At 45.1% G+C, this 18,114-nt stretch overlaps 1 protein-coding gene across 2 annotated transcripts; it reads left to right on the forward strand.

Annotated features, from left to right (window-relative positions):
• Positions 1 to 7,578: 7,578 nt before the first annotated feature.
• On the forward strand, positions 7,579 to 16,938 carry LOC109748272 (transcription elongation factor SPT6-like). 2 transcript variants are annotated; one of them, XM_040388642.3, is made up of 17 exons: positions 7,579 to 7,994; positions 8,105 to 8,215; positions 8,496 to 8,631; positions 8,711 to 8,798; positions 8,892 to 9,030; positions 9,124 to 9,259; positions 9,370 to 9,631; positions 9,716 to 9,904; positions 10,043 to 10,153; positions 10,247 to 10,633; positions 10,778 to 10,888; positions 10,985 to 11,779; positions 12,527 to 12,668; positions 12,748 to 13,898; positions 13,999 to 14,208; positions 15,267 to 15,723; positions 16,221 to 16,938. In XM_040388642.3, exons 1-17 carry the CDS (start codon positions 7,964 to 7,966, stop codon positions 16,661 to 16,663), a joined length of 4,899 nt encoding a protein of 1,632 aa, XP_040244576.1. In that variant the 5' UTR covers positions 7,579 to 7,963; the 3' UTR covers positions 16,664 to 16,938. The 2 variants fall into 2 exon arrangements, with proteins under 2 accessions (XP_040244576.1, XP_020162895.1); XM_020307306.4 differs by having other exon boundaries at positions 16,224 to 16,938.
• The last annotated feature ends 1,176 nt before the right edge of the window (positions 16,939 to 18,114 follow it).

Here is an 18,114-nt window from a genome sequence, read left to right on the forward strand (position 1 = left end):
CATACGAGAAAGGAGAGAAGGGCCTCAAGGGGTGGCCGCGCCCCCCCCCCATGGACTGGTCCGAATTGGACTAGGAAGGGGCGGCGCCCCCTCCTTCCTTCTCCCCTCTTCCTCCTTCCCTTCCTTCTCCTAGTTGGAATAGGAAAGGGGGGACCGAATCTACTTGGACCGGGAGTCCAAGTAGGACTCCCCCTTTTGGCGCCCCCCCCTCTAGGGCCGGCCTCCTCTTCCTCCCTCCTTTATATACGGGGGAAGGGGGCACCCCATAGACACACAAGTTGATCTTTAGCCGTGTGTGGTGCCCCCCTCCACAGTTTTACACCTCGGTCATATCGTCGTAGTGCTTAGGCGAAGCCCTGCGCCGCAAACTTCATCATCACCGTCACCACGCCGTCGTGCTGAAGAAACTCTCACTCTGCCTCAACTGGATCAAGAGTTCGAGGGACGTCACCGAGCTGAACGTGTGCAGATCGCGGAGGTGCCATGCGTTCGGTACTTGGATCGGTTGGATCGCAAAGACGTTCGACTACATCAATCGCGTTAATAAACGCTTCCGCTCTCGGTATACGAGGGTACGTGGACACACTCTCCCCGCTCGTTGCTATGCTTCTCCTAGATAGATCTTGCGTGATCGTAGGAATTTTTTTGAAATACTACGCTCCCCAACAATCCATACACAACCTTATCATTCTTTACTGTAGAAAATCACTAAAATTATAATTTGAAATTGCATAATAAATGCCTCTGCATATTTAGTACTCTCATCCTCAAATAGAATAATTAAAAAAACAAACATATGCAAACAATGCAAATATAATAGCAATATGTCTAAACAGAACAGTCTGTAAAGGACTAAGGAAGATCCATACTTATTTAACTCAAAAAATTCTGGAAATTTACCACACTTTAGAGAATTTATCATTTCATATTGTGTCAAAATTTCCAGCTTCTTTCACATTCTGACATTTCTAGGGAATTTTTGCAATAGCGACAAACTTTCTGTTTTGAAACAGCAACTCATATACTTGCAAATTGAGCATGGTGAAGGCCATCCTTGACACTTTTATTGAAGTAAAAGATACAAAACCTTATTCTAAGTAATAGCAAGCAAATCTAAACAAAATAAAATGATGCTCCAAGCAAAACACATATCATGTGATGAATAAAAATATAGCTCCAAGTAAGGTTACCGATAATGTTGAAGACGAAAGAGGGGATGCCTTCCGGGGCATCCCCAGGCTTAGTTGCTTGGATCTTCCTTCAATATTACCTTGGGGTGCCTTGGGCATCCCCAAACTTAGGGTCTTGCCACTCCTTATTCTCCTCATATCGATATCTCACCCAAAACTTGAAAACTTCAATCACACAAAACTTAACGGAACTTCGTGAGATGCGTTAGTATAATAAAACAAATCATTCACTTGGGTACTGTCAAGACAAGATTCATAATTATTTCCACGTAATGACTACTGTACTCTATCATTTACACAATTTATATTGACCAATATAAGCCATAGAAACTATAAAACAAGCAAACTATGCATTGAAAACAGAATTTGTCAAAAACAGAACAGTCTGTAAAGATCTGAATAACCACCATACTTCTGCAACTTTAAAAATTCTGAAAAATTAGGACAACATAGTGAATTTGTACATTAATCATGTGTAAGAAATTCAGATCAAAATCACGTTCCAGTGAATTCTCAAAATTCCTATACTGAGAGCAAAAGTTTATGTTTTTGCACAGAATCAAGTCAACTATCATCCACACTATCCCAAAGGTTTTACTTCGCACTTTATTGAAACAAAAGCTATAAAACATGATTACTACAGTAGCTTAATCATGTGAACACACAAAAACAGTAGGTATAAATATTGGGTTGTCTCCCAACAAACGCTTTTCTTTAATGCATTTTTAGCTAGGCATGATGATTTGAATGATGCTCACATAAAAGTAAAGAATTGAAACACAAAGAGAGCATCATGAAGCATATGACTAGCACATTTAAGTCTAAACCTCTTCCTATGCATAGGGATTTTGTGAGAAAACAATTTATGGGAACAAGAATCAACTAGCATAGGAAGGCAAAACAAGCGTGACTTCAAAACTTTCAACACATAGAGAGGAAACTTGATATTATTGCAATATGTAAAAGCATATGTTCCTCTCTCATAGTAATTTTCAGTAGCATCATGAATGAATCCAACTATATAATTATCACATAAAGCATTCTTTTCATGATCCACAAGCATAGATATTTTATTACTCTCGACATAAGCAATTTTTTTCTCATGAATAGTAGTGGGAGCATCATATGAAACTTGAATACTATAAATTGTTTCCACATTAAAAGAGTAATGTTCAGTAAAAGGATATTCAAAATTATGACAATAATTATCACTACTTTTTATAACATAAGTATCATCACAATAATCATCATAAGTAGCAACTTTGTTCTCATCATAGTCAATTGGAACCTCTTCCGAAATAGTGGAATCATTACTAAATAAAGTCATGACCTCTCCAAATCCACTTTTATCATTATAATAAGATTCAACACCCTCCAAAATAGTGGGATACTTATCATCTAAAGTTGATAGTCTTCCAAATCCACTTTCATCAATATAATAGGAGGCATGCTTTCATCATAATAAATATTCTCATCAAAACTTGGGGGACTAAAAATATCATCTTCATCAAACATAGCATCCCCAGACTTGTGGCTTTGCATATCATTAGCATCATGGATATTCATAGCAAGCATACTAACAACATTGCAATCATGCTCATCATTCAAAGATTTAGTGTCAAACATTTTATTAACTTCTTCCTCTAACACTTGAGCACAATTTTCATTTCCATCATTTTCATGAAAGACATAAAAAAGATGAAGCATATGAGGCAACCTCAATTCCATTTTTTTGTAGTTTTCTTTTATAGAATAAACTAGTGATAAAACAAGAAACTAAAAGATTCAATTGCAAGATCTAAAGATATACCTTCAAGCACTTACCTCCCCGGCAACGACGCGAGAAAAGAGCTTGATGTCTACTACGCAACCTTCTTCTTGTAGACTCATGTTGGGCCACCAAGCGCAGAGTTTTTGTAGGACAGTAGCAAATTTCCCTCAAGTGGATGACCTAAGGTTTATCAATCCATGGGAGGCGTAGGATGAAGATGGTCTCTCTCAAACAACCCTGCAACCAAATAACAAAGAGTCTCTTGTGTCCCCAACACACCCAATACAATGGTAAATTGCATAGGTGCACTAGTTCGGCGAAGAGATGGTGATACAAGTGTAATAAGGATAGTAGATATGGGTTTTTGTAATCTGAAAATATAAAAACAGCAAGGTAGCAAGTAACAAAAGTGAGCAAAAACGGTATTGCAATGCTTGGAAACAAGGCCTAGGGTCCATACTTTCACTAGTGCAAGTTCTCTCAACAATGATAACATAATTAAATCATATGGCAATCCCTCAACGTGCCACAAAGAGTCACTCCCAAGTTCCTATCGTGGAGAACATAAGATGAAATTGCTCGTAGGGTATGAAACCACCTCAATGTTATTCTTTCCGATCAGTCCATTGAGCTATTCCTATAAGTGTCACAAATAGCCCTAGAGTTCGTAGTAAAATAACACCATGTGACACACATCAATCAACCACAATGTCACCTAGATACTCCAATGTCACCACAAGTATCTATGGGTCAATTATATGATATGGATCAAACAACTTCAGATTCATAATATTCAATCCAACACAAAGAACCTCAAAGAGTGCCCCAAGATTCCTACCGGAGAAACAAGGACGAAATCATGCATCAACCCCTATGCATAGATTACCCCAATGTCACCTCGGGAATCTGCGAGTTGAGTGCCAAAACATACATCAAGTGAATCAATAGAACACCCCATTGTCACCACGGGTATCCCACGCAAGACATACATCAAGTGTTCTCAAATCCATAAAAGTATTCAATCCGATAATAGTGAAACCTCAAAGATAAAACTCAATTCATCACAAGAAGGTAGAGGGGGGCAAACACCATATGATCGAAATATATTAGCAAAGCTCATGGTACATCAAGATCGCGCCAATTCAAGAACACGAGAGAGAGAGAGAGATCAAGCACATAGCTACTGATACATACCCTCAACCCCGAGGGTGAACTACTCCCTCCTCGTCATGGAGACCGCCGGGATGATGAAGATGGCCTCCAGCGATGGGTTTCCCCTCCGACAGGGTGCCGGAACGGGCTCCCGATTGGTTTTTTGTGGCTGCAGAGGTTTGCGGCGGCGGAACTTCCGATCTAATTTTCTTTTCGAGGGTTTTGGTATTTATAGGAATTTTTGGCGTCGGTCTCACGTCAAGGGGGTCCACGAGGCAGCGACAAGCCGCCTAGGCGCGCCCTGGGGGGTGGGCGCGCCGCCTGGCTTGTCGCTTCCTCATGAAGCTTCTGGTCCAGCTCTTGTGCTTCGGGGGTCTCTTTTGGTCCATAAAAAATCACCGTAAATTTGCAGCCCATTCTGAGAACTTTTATTTCTGCACAAGAAACAACATCACGGTAGTTCTGCTGAAAACAACGTCAGTCCGTGTTAGTTTAATAAACCCATACCAAAACCATATAAAATTGTTGTAAACATGGCATGAATACTTCATAAGTTATAGGTACGCTGGAGACGTATCAGCTATGCGTCCACACGACCCTTTTGACTAGGGGTCTTTTAGGACAGTCATCATACAATGCATAGTCTCACAAACAAGTCACGTACTTGTTGATACACATCATTGATAATGTCCAAGGACTATCTTTATTCATGAACACATAGGAAATATCATCATACATGATTGCCTCTAGGACATATCTCCAACAATGGGTGGGTACATGAACAAGATGGGAGGTGCCATGAATGGTGCATTTGGTGGAAACATGGGAGGTGGCTTTGGTGGCAACGTGAATGGTGGCTTCGGTGGCATAGGTGGTGGCTTCAGCGGCAACATGAGCGGCATGGAAGGTGGCTTCAGCGGCAACATGAGCGACATGGGAGGTGGCTTCGACGGCAATAGGATGAGTGGCATGGGAGGTGGCTTCGGCGACAACATGATGAGTAGCATCGGAGGTGGCTTCGATGGCAACATGAGCGGCATGGGAGGTGGCAATGAAGGTGCTTCCGGTGGAGTTCGTGGCAGCGAGACTTCAACGTATGAAAACGTCGACAAATAAGCCATTGATGATGATGATCATACCACCGTCCACAATGGCACCACTGACAACAAACATGACGAAAATTGAATGATGTTTATGTGCATTTTCATTTGTTGGATAAAGAACTTTGGCTGAGACATTTGACTTTTTCTTGTAGGATTTGAAACTTTGATTGATGATGCATTTTTGTTGGTAGAATTATGAAATTTCAATGTGCAAATGCGGCTGTACACATCCCTGCGGCCGGCGATCGGTTTTACATCTCTAGTTTGCATCTTCCATTGGAGTTGCTCTTTTACATCTTCAATATGCACCATCTATTGGAGTTGCCTCTTTTCCGGAGATGTAATTTTTTACATCTTCTGTTTTACATCTCCAAATTTGCATCTTCTATTGGAGATGCTCTAAATAAGGTTGTTAATGATAATCTACTTTACCTTTGCGCATGTCATCTTATTTCGAATGTAGATCAATCCATAATTTGCATTGTTAAGGGCGTCTCCAATGGCAACCCGCAAATTTCCTCCCACACCCATTCACAGACAGGGGGACCAGTCTGTGGACATGGATGCAGGAGGCCGCCATCCAACGCTGCCCGCATACATTTCAACAACAATCCGCACAACCAGATGAAATTCGTTCAAACTTGGTCGGATTTTCATACAAACCGGACGAAGTTCACGCAAACACGACGAATTTTTAGATTGCAAACATTTAGAACAAAAGAACCATCCGACCCGACCCTGAACCTACCTACGGCGGCATCTGTCGTCCATGCCGTTGTCATCCTTCACTGCTGTCGAGCACCGACGATAAGACCACTGAAGTGAAGCTGTGGTCTCTGGCGAGGAAGAGTAGAACACGAGAGACGGACCGACCCACATGGGACACAAGGCCCTGCCGCCTCCTGTGCCCTACTCATCCTCGGAGGAGTCCGCGCATTGTCCGTTGCTGGTGGACGTGAGGTCCATGATGGAAATGGTGGCGCCCGCACTGTCGTCGTCCCACATGGGCGCCTGATGGTTCGTCGGCGGTGTGCATGAGGCGAAGCTAGCGTTGTTCTCATCCGCGATCACCTGTAGCTGCGCCTCCGCGGCGGCATTACATGCTGCTCCGCGATGAAGTTGGGGTTCATCGCGGCCATGGACGCCACGACCTCCTGGCTCACACACTCACCATCGATCTGGACCTCCGCCAGCCGGTGCTGCTCTAGCAACACCGACAAAGGCACCGACGTAGGAAGCTCCTCCGCCATGGCGGCGTTGTAGTGCGCCTGCGCCATGGTGAAGATGGCATGCATAGGCGATGGCTTCGGTGCGGTGTCGTCGGAGTCCGTCTCCATCGTGGGGTCGTCCTCGTCGTCGGAGACCTCGGGCAAGCTGGACGGCAGGCCGGCCTCGATCCGCCTGGTACAGCGGCTCTGCCAGGCGGCCGCATGGCGCGGCCAACTCATGCTTTATCTCCGTCGATGGGCTCTCCCACAGAGCGTTGCCGCCGGCTGTCATGGCGAGTGTGGTGCAAGGGAGGAGGATGTGGAGCGGCTTGTGTTGTGGCATGGACTAGAGCGGGTGTGGACGCCTATAAATAGCGGAGTGCGTTGAGGCCAGGCGTCCGGGTGCGTCAATGCACGTTGCCGGAGTGGGTTTCTCGGCCGGCGAGCCTGCTTAATGGCGGCATACGGACGAACGGGGCATTGAACGGACGTGGTAAATATCCGTCCCGTCCCGTCCAGTAACGCTTCTTAGGCATTGAACATGCGTGAACACCAGGGACGCGTCGCGGGCGACGCCCTCGGCCGGTGCGCCGCTTCAATGCCGGCGCCAGTTAAAGGTCGTGTCCGCTATGTAGCCGGCTTCAATGGGGAGCGACCGGCGGCATGAATGCGGGCAGCTGGCACCGGAAGAAATACGCGCGGGCGAGGAAGGACGGTTTTGAGTGGGCCAGGGTGGTCAGAAGCAGGCAGTCCGGACGCACGCAAAGCCCCCACGTTTGTCTCCGGTTTGCGGGAGAAAGTGCGTCCGCATGCCTTGTGGACGGATGCAGGACCTCGGTGGATGGCACGCGCGGTCCGGACGTATGCAGGTGGTTCGAGGGTAGCTGCTGGAGATGCCCTAATACTAGTATATTCTTTTTGAAAAGGGTGCTAATCTTATCTTGACAGTGTTGAGGTGGGCTGGTAACAAATGCATTTTGGGTGCGATCATCTATCCAACGGGCGCTGAAAAGTTGACCCGAATATTACCACTAGACCCTGCCAAAAGAACGATGTCACAATAACACCCTCGCCGGAAGCAAAGCAGAAGCCCACTCGCAGATATTACAGGGGCCGTATTGAAAACAAACTCCCCCAAAATCCATTCATTACTTAACCGGCCTGTCCCCAATCGCAGCACACTCCTCACCGCCACCTCCAAGCCCCCGGCGACGCCCCGCCTCGACCTCGCCGCCGCTCCAGCCCACGGTTCGCGGCTCCCCGGCCGCCGCCGCCGGATTCGCCTCCTCGCCGTCGGGTGAAGTCGGTCAACCCTCGGCTCAGGCGCTTCGCATCGCCCGCGCCCCCTCGGCGTCGGCTCGGGCCCGGGCCGCTCCCTCCTTCCTCGAAACCCTAGATTCCGCCGCCCCACGCGCGGTGCGATCGTGCGGCCCGCGGCCTCCCGCGATGCCCATATAAGGAGGCCCCCTCTCCCCCCCGAGGCTCTCGACACAACCGCTCTCGCGCTCTAGGGTTTGCGCCGCCGCCGCCTCGAGGACAATGGGACGCACGGTGGTTTCCGACGACGAAGGTACGCGATTTCGTTGCCGATTCCTGCGGTTTCGCGTGTTTTGGTGCCCTCGGCGGCGGTTTGTGCGCGTTTTCTGATGGGAAAAGCTTGCGCTTCTGTTGGAACCCTAGAGGACGACTTCATCGAGGCCGAGGAAGAGGACGAGCCGCGGCCGTCGCGGAGGGCCAGGGATGATGTCGACGAGCAGGACGACGATGAGGACGAGGAGGAGGACGATGAAGGTTAGTTTCTCCTAACGATCTTTCCATTACGTTTGCTTGCGCGAGGGATTTGTTGGCTGGAGCTATCCTTTCCTCTCGATTGAGATGCTTTTATGTGCTGTGCGGTACTGTGTTTCGGGCGTTCTCTTGCTTGATTTCTTATTTCGATTGGTTTTACTGTGTATTACGATGTTTTGCTATCGATTACAGTTTGCAGCAGTTGCCTTTTTCTAGTCGAATCGCCTGTGATTGTGTTCTCGAGCTAGTATAGCAATAATTGGGTGACCTTGTTTGTGAGCAGATGAGGGACAGAATGAGTACGAGAAGGATGGCTTCATAGTGGATGATGCGGATGAAGACGAGGAAGAGGAGGAGGAGGAGGCGAGAGCTAGTGATGATGAAAGACGCAAGAAGAAAAAGAAAAGAAAGAAGAAGAGGTAGTTGCTTTTTATGCCTCGTCATGAAACAGAGTGTCTTATTCTTTATGAGTTTCTAAACTGCAAGAAATGTGGCCAGAGAGACGGAGGATTTCGAGCTTGATGAGGATGACTACATGTTGCTCCAGGATAATAACATTACTGGCATCACTCGTCCGAAGCCTCCTGTATGCTTTAAGATAATCTTTGTGTCTGTTTTGGACTTCCATGAGTTTTTGCATGCTTCTCAGTAATGTGCCTTCTCATTTTGCTGACGGTAGGAAAATAAGTTTAAGCGGTTGAAGAAGGCAGGACGGGAATCTGAAATGGATGGGCGCTCTGGCTTCTCCGATCATGACGGAGCAGGAAAAAGCCGGACTGCTGAGGAGACAGTTCGTAGCTCCTTGTTTGGTAATGAAGGTACCTGCTTCTGAATCCTCTTCACTTTGCTTGTTTTCCAATGCTGGAAGTTTCCTGTCTAATTTTTAATTTGCTGCAATATCATTTGCTCAGAACCGTTTGAGGAGGATTTTGTCGAGGAGGATCAGCAGGTAGATGAAGATGAGGTTGGTGAAGATGATATGGATGATGAAATGGGCGATTTCATTGTGGACGAAGAGGAAATCGATGTGAATGGCCAAGTTGTGAAGTATGCTCTTATGTTCCGTATTGTGTGTTAATGGTTCTCTATCCATGTGAAATTATTCAGACCTTATATTTGTTATTATTATTAAATGCACACATGCTATTGTACTGCAGAAGGAAGAAGGTTAAAAGAAAGCCTCTGCGACAAGCTGCAGGTGTATCATCATCTGCGCTACAAGAGGCCCATGATATATTTGGGGATGTTGATGAGCTATTAGCACTAAGAAAACAAGAGCTTGAGAGGGATGCTATTAATTCCGGCGAGTTGAGAGGAAACAGGCTTGAAGATGAGTTTGAACCATTTATTCTCGCAGAAAAGTATATGACACCAAAGGATGAGCAGATAAAAGAAACTGATATACCTGAGAGGATCCAGGTAAGTTACCAGTTAGACATGTTGGATGTCTGTCTTGATTTTGGTTTGTAATGCGTATCTGATTCTTAATTGCTTCTTCCTCAGCTGTCTGAAGAGTTAACTGGCCATCCTATAGATGGTGATGCAAATAGTGAGGAGGAAAGTGTATGGATACACAACCAACTAACCGGGGATGGATTTCTGTCCCTTTTTGGCAAAGAGCAAGTGAACAGGGAGATTCATCAGAGCGACATCGTGAATGTCTTGAACATGCTACATACCCACAAATTTGAAGTACGAAAAACTATAGGATCTCATTGCATAATTTCTTATGTTTGATCTGCTGACTTGGTTATTGTTTCACATCAGATTCCATCTCTGTGCGTAATTTCTTATGTCTGATGTGCTGACATAGGTATTGTTGCCTGTCAGGTTCCATTCATTGCAATGTATAGGAAGGAAAGTTGCCTGAGTCTGGTAAAAGATAACGATGCCAATGAACAAGCAAATGAAGAAGAGACGCGTAAAATGAAGTGGCATAAGGTAACTGACCAGTGTCCACTACTAGACAGGTGTTAGGCTCCCCTGATTATCAAGATTTTACAATTGCTGACACAGTTTGTCTGTTGTTTGTAGCTGCTTTGGGCTGTTCAGACCTTAGACAGAAAGTGGCTTCTTCTTCAGAAGCGCAAGGTTGCTTTGCAGATTTATTATGAGAGAAGATATGATGACGAGAAACGAAGAATAGACGATGTTACAAGGCAGGCACTTAATCGACAACTCTACCACTCTATCATTGATGCACTGAAGGAAGCAAAATCAGAGAAAGAAGTGGAGGATGTTGACGCGAAATTCAATTTACATTTCCCTCCTGGTGAAGTTGAAGAAGTAGGTCAATTTAAGCGACCAAAAAGGAAATCCTTGTACAGTATTTGTCACAAGGCAGGATTGTGGGAGGTTGCTAACCAATTTGGTCGGAGTGCTGAGCAATTAGGCCAACATCTAACTTTAACGAGGATACCTGTACGTGATCTAACTCACACTTTGCATTATCCTTCTATGGAAGGATACTGCATATGCAACCTATCCTTTATCTGCATATATGACATTCTGTCCTGGCTAAATCTATTGTACCCGTGACACCTTTTCTGCTTCTGCTGCTTTCAGGAAGCGGGTGAGCTTGACAGTGGGAAAGATTCTCCTGAAGATGTTGCTGCAAATTTCACATGCGCAATGTTTGAAACGTCACAAGATGTCCTTCGGGGTGCCAGACACATGGTACCAACATCTTACAAGTTTAACCAGTCCTCATAGGAAGCTAGGCTATTCATTTCATCTGACTTGATCCAGTTCCATTTATTTTTATCTTATCAGGCAGCAGTTGAGATCGGTTGTGAGCCTATTGTAAAAAAGCATATCAGGGGTATCTTCATGGATAAAGCAGTTGTATCAACAAAGCCCACACCTGAGGGCAGTTCGGTCATAGATACTTACCACCAATTATCAGGTGTGGAGTGGCTGCAAGAGAAACCACTAAGCAAGTTTGGAGATGCACAGTGGCTTCTTATTCAGAAAGCAGAGGAAGAAAAGCTTCTCAAGGTTACCATAACATTGCCAGAGGATGCAAAGAAAGCGCTCATGTCTGAGGCTCGTGAGAATTACTTAAGTGACTGTGTCAGCAAGTCTGCACAACTGTGGGATGAGCAACGGAAGATGATACTGGATGATGCCTTCTTGAATTTTCTACTTCCAGCAATGGAAAAGGAAGCTCGATCACTGTTGACAGCAAAAGCCAAATGTTTTCTGTCTATGGAATATGGGAAACAGTTCTGGGACAAGGTTTCTGTTGCTCCTTGGAAGAAGAAGGATGCGGACAAGAAGGATGCGGACATTGATCTGGATGATGAGTCAGAGTTAAGAGTAATGGCCTGCTGCTGGGGTCCTGGGAAGCCAGCAACCACATTTGTAATGCTAGACTCATCAGGAGAATTGGTTGATGTTCTGTATGCTGGTTCTATTAGTCTTAGATCTCAAGGTGTTGCTGAGCAGCAGCGTAAGAGAAATGACCAGCAGAGGGTTCTGAAGTTCATGACTGACCATTCGCCACATGTTGTGTGTGTAGGAGCTTCGAATTTGAACTGCAGACAACTCAAGGATGATATTTATGAGGTATTATTTTATTTGTTTGCAAGTGAATTATGGCTGTTATTGTTTCTGTTCATAAGTATATGCTTGATGTTTGTTCTCCTTTCATCTGTTCGTTATTTCGGCTGTCATAATGTATCACCATGTCCGGTCACGACCACATGTGATCAGTTATCGTTGCCAATGCAGAAATCATTATTGTTGCTCTTCTTTTGTCAATTGCATGCAAGCATATTTTTCTCCTACTGTGATGTGTAGACACAGAAATGCCATCACGTGTTCTGCTAGGGGATTCCCTGGGTTGGCAATTCCTTCTAATGCTTACTGGCACTCTTCCATCATAAAAACTAGAGGATACCCCCGCGTTGCTGCGGGAATTGGTTGATGAAAATTTCGGTTGGTAACATGAGAACCAAAATAAAATATACATATGACTTGTTATATTTGATAGTGTAGAGTTGTAACAATATTTATTGAATATAAGTATTGAATGGAAAACATCATCCCATGCATAGTTGAATGTTGTGGTGGGTCTTCCTAGCATGATTGCATGTTGAGGTGGGCATTATCCCCTTCCTGGTTGTATGATGAGGTGGCATGCTTTCAAGTTTGACTCCCTTAGGTATATAGGATTCCGACAGTTGTTATTGGCTGGGTGCTCGCTCCAGTATTTATATTCAAATGAATATTTCCTGTCATTCTGTTCAGTTTCTTATTTGGCATGAATGTGGATAGATAGCGTCAATAAAATAATGTGTTTGCTTTGTATAGGTTATTTTCAAAATGGTGGAAGATCACCCAAGAGATGTGAACCCACAAATGGAAAATTTCAGCATTGTCTATGGTGATGAATCTGTGCCTCGCTTGTACGAGAACTCTCGAATATCTTCAGATCAGCTGCCTGCCCAGTCAGGTATAGTACAACATGTTGATTTACTGTTTGCTCTTTTGGTCACGAACTTTTCTAAATATGTACTTTTAATTATGTATAGCTATCGTGAAGCGTGCTGTGGCCCTTGGTCGGTACTTGCAAAATCCTTTGGCGATGGTTGCAACACTTTGTGGACCCGGGAAAGAGATACTGTCATGGAAACTACACCCCCTTGAACAGTTCCTTACTCCCGATGAGAAGTATGAAGTTGTTGAGCAAGTAATGGTCGATGCGACAAATCAGATCGGTTTTGATGTTAATCTTGCTGCTAGCCATGAGTGGCATTTTTCCACTTTGCAGTTTGTTGCTGGTCTGGGACCGCGCAAAGCTTCAGCTTTGCAGAAGGAGTTGGTAAGAGAGGGATCCATTTTTAGCCGCAAGGAGCTGGTGAAACCCTTAGGCAGGAAAGTATTCATGAATGCGTCTGGGTTTTTACGCGTCCGACGAAGTGGTGCTGCTGCAGCTAGTGCCCAGATCATTGATCTTCTTGAGGATACAAGGATCCATCCTGAATCATATGCGTTGGCGAAGAATTTGGCCAAGGATGTCTGTGCCGCGGATGGACTTGAAGCGAATGAGATGGATGATGATGAGCAAGAGATGGCAATTGAGCATGTGAGAGAGAAGCAGGATCAACTTGACCGTCTTGACATAGATGAATACAGCAGAAGCATCGGAGATGATAAGAGAGAAACGTTGTTAGACATAAAGTTGGAGCTAAAGTGTGGTTTCAAAGATCGGAGGACCCCTTATGCCGAGCCAAGTCCAGATGAGGAGTTCTGGTTGCTTTCTGGTGAAACTGAGGACAACATATCAGATGGAAGGATTGTTCAAGTAACTGTTCGGCATATACAAGATAACCGAATAATTTGCACCTTTGATTCTGGGTTGAAAGCCATAGTTATGGGAGACAACTATTCTGATGATGGCTTTGATCTAGAATCACTGCAGTTACATGAAGGCGATGTATTAACTGGCAAAATTAAGAATGTGAATAAAAATAGGTTCATAGTTTACCTAACATGCAAGCAGAGTGAAATGAGTAGATGGCCATTCTCGAGAAGTAACCATGATCCATACTATCGTGCACAAAAGGTGGTTCTGACCCAGGATGACAAGGCTCGGAAACAAAAGGAAGCGAAGAAACATTTCAAGCCCAGGATGATTGTTCATCCTCACTTTCAGAATTTGACGGCGGAAGAGGCAATGCAGGTGTGTTGTCCTGTTGAATAGTTCTTTTCTGTCCCTTTACTTTCTTTATTAACTTCTTTCCCTTTCTGTAATAGTATCTAATCTTAACTCATTGAAACAGTTCCTGGGGGACAAAGAGCCTGGCGAGAAAGTCATTCGGCCTAGCTCTAGGGGCCCATCATTTCTAACACTGACCCTGAAGATCTTTGATGGTGTCTTTGCACACAAGGAGATAACCGAAAGTGGAAAAGATCATAAAGATATTACAAGTTTGCTTCGCCTCGGAAAAACACTGACCATTGGTGATGAAACTTTTGAAGATCTTGATGAGGTTGGTTTACATACAAGATGATTTCCATAGCAATTTTTCTGTAGACATCAGTTTGCAGACAATAGCCAAAATACCACTAGTTAGAACCGAACTTGCCAAAATACCACTATGAAAAACCGACTTTCCAATATAGCATTAGTTTCAGTTTTCTCTATCCAAAATACCACTAGTGGCTAACTGAGACTAACACCATCCAAAAAGGACTTGCATGACCTTACCTCTTCACATCCCAAGCTTAAATTTTATTCACAGAAGAGCACCTACAGGGCAACATTTCAGCACCAAATTAACATGAATATATCAACATATAACAACAGACTAAAAACCATCTCACTTTGCATCATTTAACAACAATATAGCAACAGAGGAACCGGTCGAGGTAATCTTGGCAATGCCAAGAAGAGGGCGGCTTAGCAGGTTAGAGTTCCTGCAGCGGGCACCAATGGAGGCACTGGGAGGCCCCAGGCAGGCAAGCAGCAGGGAGGCAGGATGAGGCAGAGCAGGGCCGATTGGTGCCGGAGCTGAGGCGTTGGATGGCCCAGCTACGCGCCCGTGGGCGGGATCGACAAGCGCCGGGCTTCCCAGCCGCGCGCCTGCGGGCAGGATCAACGGGTGTCTGGCTTCCCAGCCACGCGCCCAGGGAGGAGGTCGGCGAGTGGAGAGGCTACGGGGTGAGTGTCGCAAAGGGTTAGAGGGAGAGAGGGGCTGCAGGGAGGCGCCGCCATGGCTCTCTGCTGGGTGTGGGAGGGGCTGGAGAGGAAACGTGATTAGGGTTAGCTGCTATGGGGGTAAATTTGGAATACTCAAAAAGCTGATCCCTAACGGTTTGACTAACAGAAAAAGTTTGACAATTGACGGAAGTGCTATTTTGACAATGAAAACTGAGCTTGGAGTGCTATATTGGCAAGTCGGTTTTCTATAGTGGTATTTTGGCAAGTTCGGTTCTGACTAGTGGTATTTTGGCTATTGTCTTGTTCCATTTCTGTTGTAGCAGTCAAGATTGGCATCTGTTTTCACTTTTGGTAAATGTATGTTTCTTTCCTTGTACAAATATGCAGGTAATAGACAGATATGTGGATCCATTGGTAGGCCACCTGAAAAGCATGCTCTCTTATCGCAAATTCAGGAAAGGGTTAAAAGGCGAAGTTGATGATATGTTGAGGGCCGAGAAATCAGAGAATCCTATGAGAATAGTCTATTGTTTTGGCATATCTCATGAACATCCAGGCACCTTCATATTATCTTACATCAGGAGTACAAACCCACATCATGAGTATGTTGGGTTATACCCAAAGGGCTTCAGATTCCGGAAGAAAGATTTTGACAGCATTGATCGTCTTGTGTCATATTTTCAAAAACATATTGACAAACCACCACCTGATGCTGGCCCATCAATGCGAAATGTTGCGGCAATGGTACCTATGAAAAATTCAGCTTGGGGTTCTGGTGGCGCGAATGACGGAAGGAGGGGAGATGGTGATAATGATAGGGACAGACATTTTTCTGGAAGATCAGGTCAGTCCTTGAATGTGTTTGCTTTTTGCAGTACTTGGTTATCAAGCACATCTGCATTCAATTGTGTCGTCATCGTTACCACTGACATTTGCTTGCATAGTGTATCTTCGTGTCGATGACCTGTCCTCATTTTCTTACTGGAATTATTGGAACCATATTATGGCTAGTTTTGTTGAAGCCTGTACCCACAAAGCAACTGTTTTAAACGAATTACTGGAACCACATTATATGGCTAGTTTCATATAAGTTTTGTTGATTCTGATGAAGCAACTGTTTTGAACTTCGTGTCACGGAAAATAATCTGATCTCCCCTGTTCTCAGTGGTTTTCAAACCTACCCTGTATTAGTTTTGCTGGTCTTATTCTTGTTCTGTCTCCCGTGTTTGTTGATCACCATCGCTTCATAGAGTTGTCACTAAGATCCTGCCAAACAAATAAGATGTTAAAGGATGTTCAGAAGTACGCTATCAATCTTAATTTGTCATTTCTTCTCCTAAGCAGGAGGCAGGTTTGATTCAAGGAACAGTTCTGGCGGCCGTGGACGTGGACGGGGTCGGGGTCGAGGTAACTTTGGCAGTGATGGTGATGGTGGCGGTGGTGGAGGATGGACTGATAACATAGGCAGTGGGGGAGGTGCGTGGGGCACTGGTGGAGGATCTGGAGGCGGGGATGCTGGATGGGGTGGTGGGGGCGACAGCAACCGTGGTGGCGGTGGGGATAATGGCTGGGGCGCACCTGCTTCTGCCGCTGCCACTGACGGTGGCGCAGGAGGCTGGGGTACACCTGCTGCCGCTGCTGCCACTGACGGTGGCGCCGGAGGCTGGGGAGCAGCTACTACTCCTGGTGCTGCTGGTGACGACTCAGGATGGGGCAGCGCCAAGAAGGCCGTCCCAGCACAGGATTCTGGAGGTGGGTGGGGGTCTGGCGGTGGGGGCTGGTGAAGGATATTTGCTTTGCAGCATAAACCATAAACTACCTACCGTAGATCTATCAAGTGGAAACTTGTTTTTATGTTTGAACCCTGTTATGCTTCTGCCTAGTGCTGTCGATGGGTGAAAGTTGGCACTGTTTTGGGACTTGGTAATCTGCTAGTTGCTGCTGCTGGTCTTGTTATATTCTGGACGGCCTTATGTTTCAATGCATGTACAGTTTCCAGACATTTGGTATCTTGGTTCTTGGTAGTCTCGGTATTCCTATGATTGATGTCTATGTTTAATTACGCTTGTCATCGTGTTAGTTTGCCTAGTGGTGTCGATGTGTATAACATGCGCAGTTGTAGCTTCAGATAAATAATTTACTAGTACATCACAAGTTTGAGCTTACATGGGTGCTTTGATGTGGCTACAGCACTTATTTTAGGAAGCATTTTGCATTATTGTTCCGCGTCGGCGCACGAGCCTTTCAGTGCTTCGAATCCCTCATTCCTGCGTGCCCGGGATCTATCTATCAGGACATGGCCATGCGCTCGTTACTTGCTGCTGCCATCCGTTAGGCTATGTACAAAATACCCCTAAACCGCCTCGAATCCTCTTGAGAGAACGAGGCCTTATGCAAGTTTGTCCCGCCTGGTTCCCCCGCCTCGTTGGGACCTGAACGGAGACGCAGCACTAATGCGTGGTTCTGCTTTATCATCTTTTTTTATAGTTGAGGTCCAAATCCAGCCCTCGGTTGTCAGGCAAGAGCCCCTATGCATAAGCAGATGGTCACAAAAGGTTATTCGCAAAAAAAGAAAAACAAGAGAAAGAAGGTCGCCGCAAAAGGTGTAGTGAATGAGAAGTTTTTGTACCCGGTCATGATACAACTGGTTAGTAAAAATGGAATGTTTTGTGTCAAATTTTGTGGGACAATCTTCAGACTCTGTTTGCCAGAAATATTTTGGATGGCACAGTAACAGACCTGTCACAAATCAGATCGTCGATACAGGCTTTTCCCTTTTGGGGTGTGAGATACAAGCTTTCTCTGAAACAACATATTATCTCCCTATGGTATTTGTAGCTTTCCGACTTATGGAAGCTTTTTCTTTTGTTGCTAAAATTTATGTACAAATGGGTATCTCAACACCACAGCCTTGGCGTTCATGATACCCTCGACCGCACACACAATTATTTATCTATTCTATCCTACATTGAGGATCACAAATAGAGCGTCGAAAAGATCAAATCATCCAACCGCCATCCTTGCATCATTATTTTTTGCATGGTAGTACGTGTTTCATTCACAACATAAAGATCATAGTACAACTACAAACCACGTAGACATCGACATAACAAAATCGGAAAGACATCAGAACGCCTTTGCACAAAGGACCACCACACCAAGGAAAATTACAATCAAGACCGACCTCCAAGGTGGCTCATCAAAGGTGAAGTCATCGCCATTGAATGAATCAGAT

This window comes from Aegilops tauschii, chromosome 1, assembly GCF_002575655.3.
Source record: "Aegilops tauschii subsp. strangulata cultivar AL8/78 chromosome 1, Aet v6.0, whole genome shotgun sequence".
NCBI lineage: Eukaryota > Viridiplantae > Streptophyta > Magnoliopsida > Poales > Poaceae > Aegilops > Aegilops tauschii.